We start from the raw sequence: 16,450 nt of genomic DNA on the forward strand, positions 1-16,450 counted from the left end.
CTCCAGGATGAGATTATTTTTCCGTTTGATTTGCTTCTTTCTACAAACGTTTTAGTTAATTTCTTTCAGCAGTTTTCTCTCTGGGTCTTCTTGTTGCTAGGTATACTTTGTTGGAACATTCGTCGGGAAATGATACTCATTTGACATGAGTTATGTACATGCAGCACTCTGCATCTCCGAGTTCTCTCTGCTACCGAAGCCCTCATGTCATTTGGAAAAAGTTGCCAAGGGTGCTAAAACTGACATTCATCATGATGCCAAAAAATGGAGCGTTCCTTGGCGAGCAATAAATTATTGACTGAAGAGTTGATGATTTGCTGTGGTGGACAATGTGCTAGTAGTACGTACAAGTCGTATCTGAATCACAGCAAGTCGTGCCAGTCCCGGAGCAGTGAGACAAAACTTAAGAGCGTTGCTTGCTTCGTTGATTTTGTGAGTGTTCAAAGATAAAACAACAAATACGTGTAAAGAAATCGGTTGCATGAGTTTCCAACACCTCGCAAACCTCACCAATGGTGAAGCTCTGCCCATAGTTTCAGGATAAATAAAAAATCTGAATGTTTTGAGCATAATCTACCTGGAATATGCCAAAGAATAGCTTACAACACAAGATGCTCCAAATGATATCAATAGAGGTTCAAGTCTCTTACCTTCCCGAATAAGCCCTCTGAACTGTAACAGATGTCATCACACTGACCGCATGTACACACTAATGCCATTGAAAACATAGGGTCGTCTTACGACTAGCTGTGCAAACCCCGTAGCTGTTTCTTATATTCAAGAGATTGAAGGATTCCTAATACAATATTTGAATGCCTAGCGATATGCAACGAATGTCTTATCAACGATCAAATGAACTATCAGTCAGCTAGCTTTTACACTGCAACCAGGCGTCAAGCCCCTAAACAGGTTGATCTCACGGAATTTCTATCCAGAGATCGAAGAGTGCTAGAGTAACGTGCGCTCGATACGCTATTGTAATGATTGCATCTAAAAAATTGAATGATACATATGTCACTCCCCCCGCCCATCTACTGTAGATTGCTTCCTTTGCAATGAGTACGTCAAGACCTTAAATTATTTTAAACGTTTATAAATTATGACATTGATTAGATGGTCTGATCAGAAAATACAAAGTTACCACATAAAATAGAGTCGCGATGCGTTATATAAAAATTTAAAAAAATGCGTGCAAATATATATATTTTTATAATAAACGTCGAAAACAATGTTCTATCCATAGCAAACAGAGTTCAGATAGAAACGTTGTCCATCAAACTATAATGCTTTGTACTCAACACTCTATGAAAACATCTGAAATATACCTTTAAAACTAATGTTGAATACTAAAAAAAATGATAACAAATCAGCTTTAAAAAACGCGGCCATTTTGAAATTCAAAATGGCGGCCCTAAATGTTAATGGAAAAACTGGCACCCATTTTTTTCTTAATCAGTGATGTTTCTAGGGGTGTTTAAACATGGGTGCCAAGAATCTACCCAAAATTTTGCTTTTTATACATAAGCCCACAGACTAGAGAGGCAGACGGAGACGCCTGAGGAAGGTCGCATAATTATGACGTCGAGCTCTCCGTTCAGACAGCTGGCCCGCGTAGTGGCACAGCCTAACGACGAGCGTGAGGTGCCGCTCACCGCGCCATTTATGCCGTCGCGTCCACTTGAGCCTCCGCCAACTATACCTGCCTTGGAACCTATTTCACTCGCGGGTGCTGATCTGCAGACAGCGCCTGCGTTTATTCGTTGAATGGGGAGCCATGGGGGGAGGGAAAGCCTGGGGTTTAGTGTACGTGCGACAAATTGCCGCGTGGCCGCCGGTACCTATGCGTTTCTCACTTATCAGCTCCTGACAGCAGTCGATTTGCATAGTTAATTAGTTATTCATGTATGTGTGTGCCAACGTACGCTGAGCATACAGGTGTTCAAGCGCGGCATGGATAGATCACGCATTTTTGCGGTTCATATACACTATATGCTATAGCTTATCCGTGCTACAGTAAGCACGCTTAGGCGCAGTGGTTAAGGCGCACTATTATTTATCATTGTATTGCAACTTGTATTAATTATTACGCGCTTCGCAAATGCGTCGCGAATTTGTTTGCTCGTTGCAGACCTGCAAGTGTTTTATGAGTGCACCCCGTACGAGGAGGAACTCGCCGACCTGTTGGTATCACGGTATACGCTATACCCGTTCTTCCTGCCAATCGGGACGCCATGGATCGCGTTCGTCTAACTCATGTGCGAGACGAACGCGTCGTCAGCGCATATGGGTTGCTCGCTCGATAACCCCCCCTTTTTGCAGCATTCTAATTATTCGCTTCCCCAGTACGTCGCGTTAATGTGGTATTTGCTGAATTCCGGGCGAGGTGTCGTCGCGTGCATGGTAGCCACCAAGTACAAGTCGACACTTATACCGCACCCACCGTCCGCAACTGCCTGTGCGTCCCTCGGGCTTGGCATCGTGCCACTGCCACCACCGGGTGGCGTACACGAGGTTGAGGGATGGTGGGAGGCGGAGGCGGTAGCTGACCACACTCGAATTCTTGAGCCGTTACTGGACTCACCCCTGGCGAGCCACCGTATGCCTGCCGGGCTATATGTTCGGGACGACGCGTTGGTCATCCCGGCTGGGCATGCGGCCATAATTTCCTGGCTGGAGGTGTGGCGTTGCTGGCGATTCCAGTGTCAGTATTTCTGGGTCAGCCGGGTGCCACCGCCTAAGAACTTCTGCTTCAAGGCGTTCACAGTCCCCATCGCCTACGGCGCTGACAGTCGCGAGGAGTGGGACGAGGACCGCACGGGGCACCGGAGGGACACCGGCTATGATTCACCGGAGGAGCCGGTGAACGATATCGCCCACCATGATCGGGTCGTAAACGCCGCCGCCGTGATGGCCGCCGAGTTGCCGTGAAGGTCACCGATGTCTGCATGCCGTCCGCGTCCACTCCAGGGTTAGCGACCCGAGCACACCTCCACGACTGGAGTGTGCGACGGGTACGCGCTAGTTAACATGTTATGTGCCAGATCCGTAGCGTACACATTTAGTCTCATAGACGACGTTCCAACGTGCCGGTATCACGCTCTCGCACTCGACCCTAATTTTGTTTTATATGATCGGGGCGATCACAACTTTCTTTTATGGGGGGAGTAGTGTAGCGACGCTGCGCTCCAGCTCATTCATTAGGCACATTGCCGAGCGAGCAGAGAGCAGGCAACAGCCGGTAGCGGGTGCGACAGGTGGCATAGGTGTCGAACGGTGACGAGTCAATAGTCACTTAAGAGAGCAGAGAGCGGGGTACGTGACACGCGACACTATGAGATGCAGCCCTCGCAAGACGGGGGTCGGCAGAATAGGAACCTGGACAGCCCAAGAGGTGACAGGATAATGCCCGGATGAAGGGCACAGGAATCGCCGATGTACATAAGGCGAGCGGCACACAGACACGGGGAACCCTACTCGCTCTATCCCCGTGTCGTCATCTGTCACAGTTGTATTTGTACGCTACGTGTCGTATTACCTTGAATTATCATGGCTAATAATACAGTCGCTTGTGGTACGTTACTTCTCTAGTTGGCGTTTGCTTTATGTCTACCGCACCCTGTACTCTGTTTATCTAACCTACCTCACCTACCACACCTAAGTAGCCGCACATAGAGGCTACAATTGCATATCCATGTCTTCCTGCTTATGTTGTACTCAGCACAGTAAATAGAGAACGTTACAATGGCGACGAGGATCCGTGTTTTCGAATAAGACCATCAGCATCATCATCAACATTCGAAAAGCGGTAGGAAAACGAACTTTATTGCACAAACTTTGACAATCCGAAAATCATGGCGGCAATCCATCTCCCAAACTACCCAGAATTCGAGCTTCTACCTCGAGAAACTGTCCCTATACGGTTCGCAAAATACCTGCAACGTTTAGACAATATGTTTGAGGCCATGGCTATCGCAGATCCTAGCCGTAAGAAGGCAATGTTGCTGCATTATGTAGGCGAACAGGCGAGTGACGTGTTCGAAACCTTGACCGTCTCCCCTGTGAATCCTGATGATGGCGCTGCAAGCGATGTGTACAAATGTGCAGTGAATGCCTTCAGCACGCACTTCGAACCTCAGAGGAGTGTGGACCATCTAGTCTATTCGTTTCGTAAGGAAAAGCAGCTGAGCACTGAGACTGTTGGTGAATTTCATACCAGGCTTGTCATCCAAGCAAAACGTTGTGACTTTGCTGATGCTAACCTAGAAATCAAGCGCCAGTTGATACAAGGTACGCACAACAATCGCCTCCGCAGAAAAGCGATCGAGCAGACACTGACATTGGACAATCTGCTTAAAACTGCCCGATCAATGTAAATGGCAGACTAGCACACCGTCATCATGGAAAGACAGTGTTCCACCCAGCAATCGCATGCATTGAACAGTAGGGCAAAAGGCAAACAACCACAATCACTCCATAATTCGAGCAGTCATAATCGTGACAGCACCGCTTGTGGTTTGTGTGGTGGACCATACCCACGCAGAGGAGACTGTCCTGCGAAAGGGAAGGAATGTAGAAAATGCGGTCGTGTAAATCACTTCGCTAAAGTGTGCCACAGCGCTCAAAACCCAGGTGCACGATCATCGAGATTCGAACCGAATCGGGATCATCAACCGTGGAAAGGAAGGCATGGTTTCAACCGAAAGCATAATGCCAGAGCCTTAGAGGACATCACCGAGCAGGACCACCGACCACCGACCTCTGACTACGTCAACGCTACCGACGATGACAAATACATCTTCCGATTAGGCGAATCGGGATCCGGATCGAGCATTACGGAAAAAACCCGTGTTCAACGTCATGATTGGCAACACCAAGACCATGGTTATGGCCGATTCAGGAGCGACTGTGGACATTCTCAATTAGGAGGATTACCTTCATCTCCACCATCGTCCGCAACTCGCACCATCGAAATCTCAGATATTTCCGTACATGTCCGACAAACCGCTCGTGCTTCAAGGAAAATTCGAGGCTGAGGTACGCAGTGACCAATGTACATCTAAGGAGACATTCTACGTTGTCTCTGGACCTAGTGGATCGCTTCTATGTTGGAAAACCTCGCAAAAGCTACGTCTGATCAAATTTGCGAATGCGATTTCTGAGCAACCGAATGCGCCTGAGTTTCTGTGTGACTTTCCTGACATCACGAGTGGAATGGGTGCCTATAAAGGTGAACCGGTTAAAGTCCATGTAGACCCCAGCGTTGTTCCAGTAGCCCAACCACACCGTCGCATTCCATTTCATGTCTGTCAACGCGTTGAAGGAAAATTGAAGGAACTCGAGGAATCCGATATCATCGAGCGTTCAGAACGACCAACACCTTGGATTTCACTTATAGTGGTTTTTCCAAAACCAAAGAAACCTGACGAAATCAGGATATGTGTAGACATGCGTTCAGTGAATCGCGCGATCATCCGCGAACGTCACATCATACCGACCATCGACGATATCGCTGTAGACTTAAATGGCTGCAAAGTGTTCAGCAAGTTAGATCTGAAGCAGTGTTACCATCAGGTTCTCTTACACCCTGACTCCCGAAACCTGACCACGTTCTCAACCCATGTAGGATTGTGGCGTTATATCTAACCGCTACATCGTCTGACATGCAAGGACGTTCCCTGGACCTGGGGAAAGGAAGAACAATCCGCGCTAGAAAAGCTACAAGCTGCACTGTCCGAAAAGACCATGCTAAGCTACGTTGACCCAGAGAAACCCACTACGTTGTTTGTGGACGGTAGCCCAGTAGGCCTAGGTTCAGTCTTAACCCAGAAGGATCAGAAAACCGATGAGACAAATCCGCTGCATTACGCCAGTCATCCGTTATCGGAGACAGAATCGCGTTATCCGCAGATAGATCGAGAAGCACTATCGATATACTGGTCGATCACAAGGTTTCACCTATATTTCTATGGAAAGGAGTTTAAGATCGTCACTGACCATCAACCCTTGGTCTCACTGTTCAACAACCCGGTGTCAAAACCGTTAGCCAGGATCGAACGTTGGTTGATGGACCTACAGCACTATCGCTTTACTGTAGAATACCGACCAGGACCGAACAATCCAGCAGACTATGCATCGCGTCATCCCATCTCTGCCGCAAGTGTATTGGACATTGATGACTAGCAAACTGCTGACAAGTATGTTGCCTATGCCGCGCAGAACGCTGTCCCCAAGGCAATGACTTTGTCTGAGATCGAGCTAGCAACCATGCAAGACCCGCTGCTTCAGGCCACAATGGTAGCCATGAAGTCTGGTAATTGGCACAAATCTCTGCCAAATGTGTCACTATCTGAACTCTCAAGACTTGAAAACGTTAAAGGTGAGCTAACGTGTACCGATACCCTTGTCTTGAAATCGAACCGCATTGTAGTACCGACTAGCCTTCAGGAAATAACTGTGAACATCACACATGAAGGACACCTCGGTATTGCTAAAACCAAGGGCCTATTGCGAGAGAAAGTGTGGTTCCCGCTTATGGACAGACTGGTTGAGCAGAAAGTCAGATCTTGTTTACCATGCCAAATCGCGACACCCATGGTAACACGTGAACCGCTGCAAATGTCACCGCTACCAGAAGGCCCATTCGAGAAGATAAGTGTAGACTTTGCCTATGCTGAAGGAGAACATGTACTTCTTCTCGTTGATGAATACTCACAATTCCTATTTATCGAGCCAATCCGCTCCACTGCTACTCAGTATGTGATTCCGAAGCTCGACCGAATTTTCTCCACATTCGGTACACCAGAAACAGTCAAATCCGATAATGGTCCACCGTTTAATGGCCACGAGTTTGCGAAATTCTCTGAGACCGTCGGATTTGAGCACCGCAAAATCACACCGCTTTGGCCTCGCGCCAACGGTGAAGTGAAAAGAATGGTAGGATCGTTCAAGAAACATGTCAGGGTGTCAAAAGCTCGTGGAACCAATTGGAAGAAAGACCTACAATCGTGGTTAAGAGACTATAGAACCTCTCGTCATGACACAACCGGAGTTGCACCGGCAACCCTGTTCTTCAAGCGAGCAGTCCGCAACAAACTCCCACAAGTACCTGAAACGGACCTAGTCGCAGACATAGTGCGCCAGCGCGACTCCCAGAAAAAGGGGAAAATGAAAGTGTATGCGGACAATAAACGCTATGTCAAACCCAGCGATCTGAAAGTTGGTGACCCAGTCTTGGTCAAGCGCCCGTTCAACATGACCAAAGGAAACACCCCATACGAGACCACTCCACTGACAATTGTGTCCAAGAATGGTAGCATGATAACTGCCAACGGTGAAGGACGATGCATGACCAGAAACAGTTCCTTCTTCAAGAGACTTTCACTCCTGAATTGTCAGATTTACCAGAATCAGATACGCATGATTCAACCATTGGAAATGAGGGTAACTCAGTGCCAATGATGCCCGTGCACCCAGAGGTGAGTTATACCTGAATTTTGAAAACTCAGATGTCTGATAACTCCCATTCACCCACAGTCAATTTGGACAGTACTGTGAAGCCCAGATCTGCAGATGTCAGATCAGACAATACTCCAGTGCACACAGCATCCCCGAAGGTTTTCTTAGATCAGCAAGAAACTCGCAGGTCAACCAGAGTCCGAAAACCTGTCGTGAAAATCAACCTGTGAAATTGACAGCAAGCTAAGACTTTGTTCACAACTGTGTGTGGTGTGTTCAGAAGACTTTAGAGATTAACTATGGAGACTGAACAATATGTATTTGTGTTACAGTTTAGTGTGTTTAACAAGGTTCATCTTATCATTGAGTAATCCGATCAAGTCTGGTTAAATGCGTTACAATTTGAGTGACAGAGTAATCGAGTATTCGGTAAGTGAGTAATTACCTCGATTAGCATTGATTAGTAAAGTTGGTTAGTTTTGACAAATCGTTTAATCGTCAAAGCCAGATTTGTTTGTTTCCAGTTGTCACACTGTTTGAACCTCAAGAGTTAAAGATTTTATAATTGACCTGTTTGGTGTAGTAGTACATGTATCTTAAGTACCCCATGGAACTATCTACAAGGAAGGGGATGTCACCTTTAGTGATGTGCCTGTTGTTTGTGTGCTCTGCCACCAGGGGTCAGTACAGTACGACCACGAGAATATACGCTACCCCATGTAGTCACGTTAATTGCATATCCATGTCTTCCTGCTTATGTTGTACCCAGCACAGTAAATAGAGAACGTTACAGCGACTAGGGTCAAAACAGCGCACTCATTGTTCTTAAAAGCAGATCTATAGGTATGACTCCAAGGGCATGAGTTATATGTGACACAAAACTGTTTCAGCTGACAGGTGACCGGAGTCATGTTATGACATGTTGCAACGCATGGCTCAAGAAATTCTATGCTTGCGCAGATGACAAAGGTCTGTTTGTTGCAGCCAACACAGACATCAACAAATCTCAGAGGCAAGCTTTGCCATTGTACACAGCTGATGTGAGCGATTTTTTAAACTTGCCCAGCTACTGGGTCAAACATACACAATGCAATAAAACTGAAGACTGGCTTAATGGGAAAAAAAAATAATGAGAAACAAATGCGACCTACCAGAGCATGTTTTTAGTATAATGGTACACAAGGACGAGGCAGTTGCACAATATATTAAGAAACAGAGAAACACATCGGCAGACTGTGACTAAGGTATATACTGAGACAACCAGGCAAGGGGCCAAGTGGTGCATGGAACGCTGTTGACGTGATCAGTTAGGATTCAAACTGTTAGCGAATGTGGACAACCTGATTTACGAGAAACATTAGTAATCCTAGGAATAATTGAGCCCATTCACACATATTCAGGCAATTAAAGGGATCGTTTACTCTAGGTTCTAGGGTTATTTTTAGTTAATTTAGGTTAAAATTACGCTACATAAAAAGTTTCATGGTTCAATCACCATTAAAAATATTATTAAAAAATGTTTTAAAATTAACGACTACAGTTTGATTACAACGATGGTGGCGCTACTCAAAGCGCAGGATCTGATAAGTTGCGCAAAACCACTTTCCAGCCAAGGGCTACAGACCGAGGGTGTTTCTTATTTATTCATTTAAAAGCAAAAGGATTGCAATATCTTATAAACGACATATAGTTTCAGTTATAATATGGATAAATTTGCCCTAAAATGAATATCGTTCGGTTAAATAGCATTTAGGTATAAATATAATTGCACTTTTGTGATTAGCCCTCAGTCTGGAACGTGCAAAATAAATTGTCAAATACGCAACTTATTCGGGGTGGCAGCACGGTCGCGGGTGTCATGGCGCCGTTGAAATTTCGTAGCGTTTTTGTGTAATTAATTATAACAATTAAATTACGTATCTGGTAACAAATACGTGTGGGTATAGACGATTTGTTATACAGTAAGTACAGTTGTATGCAGTAAAATCCTAGAGGCTACTGTCCCTTTAAATTAGGTATCTGGTAACAAATACGTGTGGGTATAGACGATTTGTTATACAGTAAGTACAGTTGTATGCAGTAAAATCCTAGAGGCTACTGTCTCTTTAAGCAACTGATAGTGCGGCAGATTCATGATATGATACCGAGTATTTAAGTATACCTAGCAAATCTGCGGCATGCATTCTATGGGTGAGAGTAGACAGGAAAATATGGTCATGATGTATCATGCCTTGCTAAAGGTAAAACCTGAATGAAACTTAGTGGTCAGAATAATTTTCCCTGAATGTGTCTCTCATCCCAACATGCAAGTACAGCCAAGAATGGAGGTGAGCCTGACAGAGTGAGACCAGAGAAAATTGTTACTGGAAAGACGGGCAAAATGATATTTAACAACTTAGCAAGTAAGGCAGAAGCTGTAGAAATATTACTACCTATGCTTCCAGAGTGACACGCAGATGGAAGAGTGGCAATTAAGGTACGGGGTATTGTTAGAGTTACGAAAGTTGATATAGTGGTTGTCTGGGAGGTGGCAGTAACATCACAGGCAGAAAACTGTGCAATAAGGTGAACATTAAAAAGAAAAGTGAACTTTCAGAAAATGGTTCAAGAAACTGTTTCCATATTCGTTGATGGTTCTACTACAGGCAGCTTGATGCTATGATGTGATGTGGCAAGGAACCAGATGAAGCGAGCTGTGTTGGCAGGCCAGAGAAGGCAAATGGGAGCTATTGCATTGCAGCAAAACAACAATGGCTCATGGGGTATTAAACAGAGGAGTACACGTTTTAGAAACGGTTCAATCAGTGTAAACGAATGTGAGTGCGGACGTTCAAAACATCCAGTGAAATACATTAAACATGGGCTAGAATCAGCCTGGGTAGCAGATGCGGCTCTGTTGCATTTAATGATCCTGAAATGGCCTAGAATTGTGAAACATATTCAAACAGGTTTAATGTTGACACATGAATTGTTGTAAAAAAGTCTGTGAAATAGATGTCTTTGAAATGGCATAAGTTCACGTGGAAAAATATCACATTCTCATCACCAAATCTAATTGTAAATGTCACAAAAGCCACGGCACCACACAGTATGGCTAGACAAGTAAAACATAGTAAATATCAATCAAGAACGTTATGGCAAACTGTCTGATATATTGTAGAGCATATATATACCTCCTTGAGCTTGAGATCAGATGTGACGAATGACTCTTCAAACAGCTGTTGTACTGTAGGTAGAACCATCTTATCATCTCGTTCCATAAACACCTGATATAGGTATGCATCCTGGCCAGAACTAAAATCAATGTTGCTTGATGAATAGGGACACGAAAACATGACGAGAAAGTTCAGAGTTCAATAAATACAAATATTTGTTTTACAATAAATAGCAAGTTAGATTCTCTAAATGAATGCAATCGACATCCGACCTTAGTATACACAATACAGTAATTTAAATAGTTCTATTAACAGAGAGGTTTCTACAGTCATCAAAGGGATGCTATACCCTACAATTTTATAGTATATTTGTGACCGGCTATATATAGCCAAATGATTTTTTTCAATGAGCAATTTTCCAATTTCCAGATAACCATATGGTGATGTTCTGCTATCTTCTATCTTCATATTGGTCCAAAAATTTTGAGAAGCGGATAAAAAATAAAAGGTATAAATATTTGAAGTTATTTAATTATGAAATTATATTTAAGAAATTAGAGAAAATTGAGTCTAAAGTGTGTCGCGTTATAGAAACGTGCAAGATTGTGAGTAACTTAGGAGCTGTTTATTCACATGTTTGTGTGGCTTGCTTACATGATGGAAAAAGAGCGACTGCCTCACGTGCAGCGCTTATATACGGCAGTCTGGTAGAAGGAGCCACCGTCGCTAGCTATATGTTAATACTTGAACACGCGTTAACCAATGGTGTCATCACTAACACAACAAAGTGTGACCAACTTCAAATATATATATTGAAATATTCTATACAAAATAGCAAAATTATATATTTTAAAGATATTATATGTATATTTCACCCAGATATTCCGATAGAAAACATTCCAACCTATCTATTTCAGTTAAAATAAAAAATAAAAATTTCATGCCTATATAGGTAAAACCACACATAGCGTAAAATCTATATGTGCGACTTACGACTCATTTGGCTATAACGGGTCACATTTGATAGTAAGTGCATAAATTATAGTATATACCTACAAATTTGTGTAATCACGCCTTCACATTTGCCATAAACGGTTCAAAATCTTTAATTTTGACCGATTTAAGCCAATTTAATTTGTACGTCACAGACCGAGGGCTAATCACAAAAGTTAAATTATATTCATACCTAACTGCTATTTAACAATTTTCACGAAAAACTTTTTGAGCCATTTGCCCTTCGTGCAAGTATTCTGTAAAATGTACATGCCAGAATGATATTATAGTTGCACATGTATTTTGTAGGAATATTTTTTGGAATATCAAGTAAAGAAGTGTACACCAGACAATTTCTAGATGTCATTCGTTTCTGGCGTTAAAATTTCGTGACTTTAAATTAAAAACCTTTATATAATGGCCCGTTTCATTATAAATTATGCATTTTTTAGACGTTACTAACGGATTTAATAAGATTAATGCTCAGACAATAAATTCTGCTCAAAGTGCTATTCTAGTTTATTCGCAAGAGGGTGTGCAATGTGCTACAATGCATATGTTTTAGTAGACCTCAGGGTTATACACTACAGTTTTTAAATCAGGAGCCCGTCGGGCAAATGGCCTTGCAATGTTTACATTACAGCCCACCGAGATTTCTACACGTATCGGGCGTCGGATGCCCGGCTCAATTCGAAGACTGATTTAACCGAACGTTCGTTTTAGGACAATTTCGAATATATTATAACTGAAACTACGAGTGGTTTATAGGATATTGTAATTCTTCCCCCCGTAAATGACTAAATAAGAAACACAGCTGGTCTGTAGCCTGCACCCGAAAAGTTGGGCTGTGAACTATCAGTGGATGAACTTGTGTGGCACCACCGTAGTTGTAAACAATGATATAGCCTTTTAAAACAATTATAAAATATTTCTAATGATTAATGGAGAATGGCATTGTTTATGTAGCGTAATTAAAACCTATTTTACTTGAAAATATGCAATGCACCTTAAGTCATTGTCTTTTTAAACACAAACAAGAGCCGCAGAGCGTCTGGGCTCATCTGAGGTCTGTTGCTACGGTTATAAACGTAACATTTAAGTCGTGCGTAGTGACGCCTTTGTTAGGCGCAGATATGCAGATACGCAGTTGCGTATACATCATTTCAGCAACCTTCTGCATTCTGCATACCTCCCAAATCCCATTAGTTGATACAAATCGCGTCCCTGAAACTCCTGTTTTATGGTGCATTGTGACCCTAAGCCTAACCCTAACCCTATTTTTTTTTAATTGTTGTTATTAAATTGTTGTAAACATTATTTGTTGTTATGAAATTGTTGTAAATAAATCATGTAAATATTTTCCTTAATTGGAAAGAAATAGTTAAATGGATAAAGATAGAAAAATACAGAAAACAGATAAATAATAAAAAATCTGATGGGATTCGATCCAAGAACCTTTGAGCCGTAATCCTGTGCTGTAGCCGTTTGGCTATCGAGGCATATTGGGTTTCCAGAATATGGATGTGCCATTAATATGAGAACACTGTTACATCATTGAAGCAGTTCAGGAATCCATGTTTAACCCACCTCTTGAGGGTTAAAAAGTTATCAGACACTTACTCTTCGCACGTCAGTGGAAAGCACATTTCATGGTCCTTTCAATAAAGTGATAAAAATGGTAGGTCAGCGCTGAAACAAAAAAGTTTTCCACTCTGTCCATTAGGCCATGTCCTCAGAAAATGTATGATATCTGACCTTTCCCCCACTGCCCTTTGACCTGTGACCTCCAATTTCGCACTGGTGATGGGTTTCCTGCTCATCACACTATACACCGAATATTAAGAGCATAGGTCGAGCCGTTAAGATTTGTGCCGCAATTCCGTATTTCCTCCTATACCTTAAGTTAAGGAGGAAATATTCCCCCTCCGTTTACACATATTGACCTTAGACCCTTGACCCCCAAATTTGTCATCCCGAGTCCTTTTCACGATCCCCCTGACGTCCCGAATATCGTGACCGTGCTTCAAGCGGTTAAGATTTGTGCCCAACTGTTGACGCACGGACGGACGGCCGGAGGCACAGACGGACGGACGGACGGACGGACGGACGGACGGACAATCATGCGATTCTACAAGCTGCATCTGACTACGTCAGATGAGCTAAACATTTATGGGCAACATGCCTGAGTTTCAAAAAAGGGTCAGCTTTGAAGATCTGATTAAGCGAGTTCAGGAATTCCTCTGGGTCTTTCTCCTCTCCCGTTAGTCCTGAGACTGACGTCAGTTGGTCAAGAAACTTTCTCAGTTTCATGACCCTGTCTGCTCGTACATACATGTTTCTGCAACAGGTTTACTTGGTAAACATATCATTCAGGACAAACAAACAAACAGACTATGGAATGTCTCGACAAGTATAACCATGTGCAGTAACGTAACACTCCAAATATAATCTTGCAATGACTAAAACCAAGTAGACTGTAATCACATCCATACTCTGAAGGGACACAACTAGTTACTAATAATAAGCACAATTTTTCATGAAAATTGTACCTCACTTTAGTGTAACATAATATAGATGTAAATAAGACTTATTTGGCAACAGATGGCATGTTTAGACTGGACACATTAGAGGTACTCTGGAGTTCTAGCATGGGTTGAGTTGATGATTAGAAATTTAGAATTAATCTAAAATGATCATGTGGATGACTACAAACAAAATTTATCATGATAACATGGTATGGTCCCACTGGGACCGATCACAAAAATAAAAGCAGAAATATTTCTTCACCCTCTTTGGTAATTATTTTCGCTACCTTGTGCCCCTGACTCTCACCGTGTCTAACGGCAGAGAATTTCTTGGTATTCACAGTCCCAGTGATGAACGGGTCATTAGAAACAGACCCCCTGTTGTTGCGGGAGTACTTAATTAGGGACGTATGTCCAACAGGCGATGCAGTAAATCTGCAGAGTGCCTTTGCCGTCACGGGAGGTTTGGAGCCAGTCAATCCCCCAAGATTTCACGGTTGCTTTCTTTGAAACTGGCTTCTTTTTTTATTTGGAGGGCGGCTGCGTTGGACTGACAGCGTCCTTGATGTTATATGGTGCATTTGAGCTGCCAGCTAGATTACAAAACGATCCATGTTGTAACGTTGTTGTGGTTAGCTAGCTTGCGTGCTCTGCGTGTAGTGTACGCATACGGTATGTGTGCATGTATTTCTGTAGCTACAGCGTGTGTGTACGTGACTACGTGTACATGTGCATGAGCCGCGATAGCTAGAACAATACGCGAACAATAGTTACAATACAATGCGCTTGACCACTGCAATATGGTGTGATGCGATGTATGCATACTATACGGTAGTTTGTGTTTCGTATGCAAGAGAACTTTACGCGTAAAAATACAATTCGAGCCCGGGGGGGGGGCACTCCATATATATTGCATGGTAGGTATGTGCCGCGGGAGAGACCCCAATTTTCCACGCTAAACTTCCGTTCCAGTGCATCGCATTTTTAAGAATATGTCGTTAGATTATAGATCTTATATTTTTGCCGTTCCGGAGACCCAGTTTTTAACATTTACCATTTGATTCTCATGCGCATACATCGAGTGCAGCAGTCCTGTCATCGTCATGTCAGTGTCGGCAGCCGGAACGCAGTGCCTGTGCCACTCGGGGGTGCTACTGGCCATGGTGGTGGCCGTTGTTATCGTATCTGGAGCCAGTGCCAGAGCATCCCACATTCAACAAACATTAGTTCCAGAGACTCCCATTTTCAGGTCTGTTAGTTCCAGAGCCCCCCATTTTTGACTTCGCAGTGCCACATAGCTACCATAATGTGGGGTGAGTGCCCCCTGGAAATTCGAGTCTTCTGCATATAAAGCGAATGCGTGTCATTTCTGTTCTAGTTTCTGTTTGTGTTCGTGAAACGGTTAGCATTCGTCATTGGTCTAGTGCATTGTAGCGCGCAGTGGAATAAATCTATATCATAACGCACGCAGCTCTGCGTACGTACGTATCGGTGTTCGAAATATAGTTAGTGGCTCAGAATCAATAGGGTTCTTTCGCCCCATAAGATGCAACTGTGGACCAAGTTTAATGTTTCTACCTCTTACGGTTGCAAAGATATCGAGCGGACAGCCACACAGACATACACACCGCCAAATACACGAAACCGAAACCGACACGGCCACGAAAACAATATCCTCCACGGCACTGCGTGCGGAGGATAATTAACTACTTGTACTTCGTCGAGTAGACGTGTTCGTATGGTTAGCCTGTGTTGTCACTAGCGTGTATTGTGTGTGCGTGTTGACAGTATTGTGAGTACGCGGCGTTGTGTTTTACGCTTGGAGCTTTATTTCGAAATTAGTTCAATAGATTGTAGTTTATTGATGGAAGAACAGTGATTTTAGTCAGCGAGGCGGTGTTTTTGGATAATTTCCGTGTGGCGGCTGAGAATTTGACCGAGGCGGCAGCCTCGCTCGTGTCAATGCAGGGGAAACACTGCGTCCAGGGGCGTATTCAGACCATATTTGCCGTATTGGGAAATACGGTCTAAATTTCAAAGTGCCCTTCGAACAATTAAGATGGAACAAACTTACAGAAAACAATTTGATGGAATTTGGCTATATTCTTTATTTGTTTTCTTTTTCTTGTGATTCATTGACAGGACTTGAAGGAAAATCAAAATTTTACATGGTAACAAAACTAGCTTTGATATCTGAAAAAGAAGGGAAGTGCTTGAATCATCTTACTATAATTTGGCGAATGTTGTATGTATGTATGTATGTATGTATGTATGTATGTATGTATGTATGTATGTATGTATGTATGTATGTATGTATGTATG

The 16,450-nt window shown here is 43.3% G+C and overlaps 1 protein-coding gene across 1 annotated transcript in view; it reads right to left on the reverse strand.

Moving 5' to 3' along the window:
* Positions 1 to 16,450, reverse strand: part of LOC106807541 (ubiquitin carboxyl-terminal hydrolase CYLD-like) — a 194,181-nt gene that overhangs the window by 20,837 nt on the left and 156,894 nt on the right. The window contains 2 exon segments of the mRNA XM_014809909.1: positions 10,629 to 10,749; positions 13,786 to 13,941. Coding sequence (XP_014665395.1) covers positions 10,629 to 10,749; positions 13,786 to 13,941 — 277 coding nt within the window.

This window comes from Priapulus caudatus, unplaced genomic scaffold (genome assembly GCF_000485595.1).
Source record: "Priapulus caudatus unplaced genomic scaffold, Priapulus_caudatus-5.0.1 Scaffold221, whole genome shotgun sequence".
In the NCBI taxonomy this organism is placed as follows: Eukaryota; Metazoa; Priapulida; class Priapulimorpha; order Priapulimorphida; family Priapulidae; genus Priapulus; species Priapulus caudatus.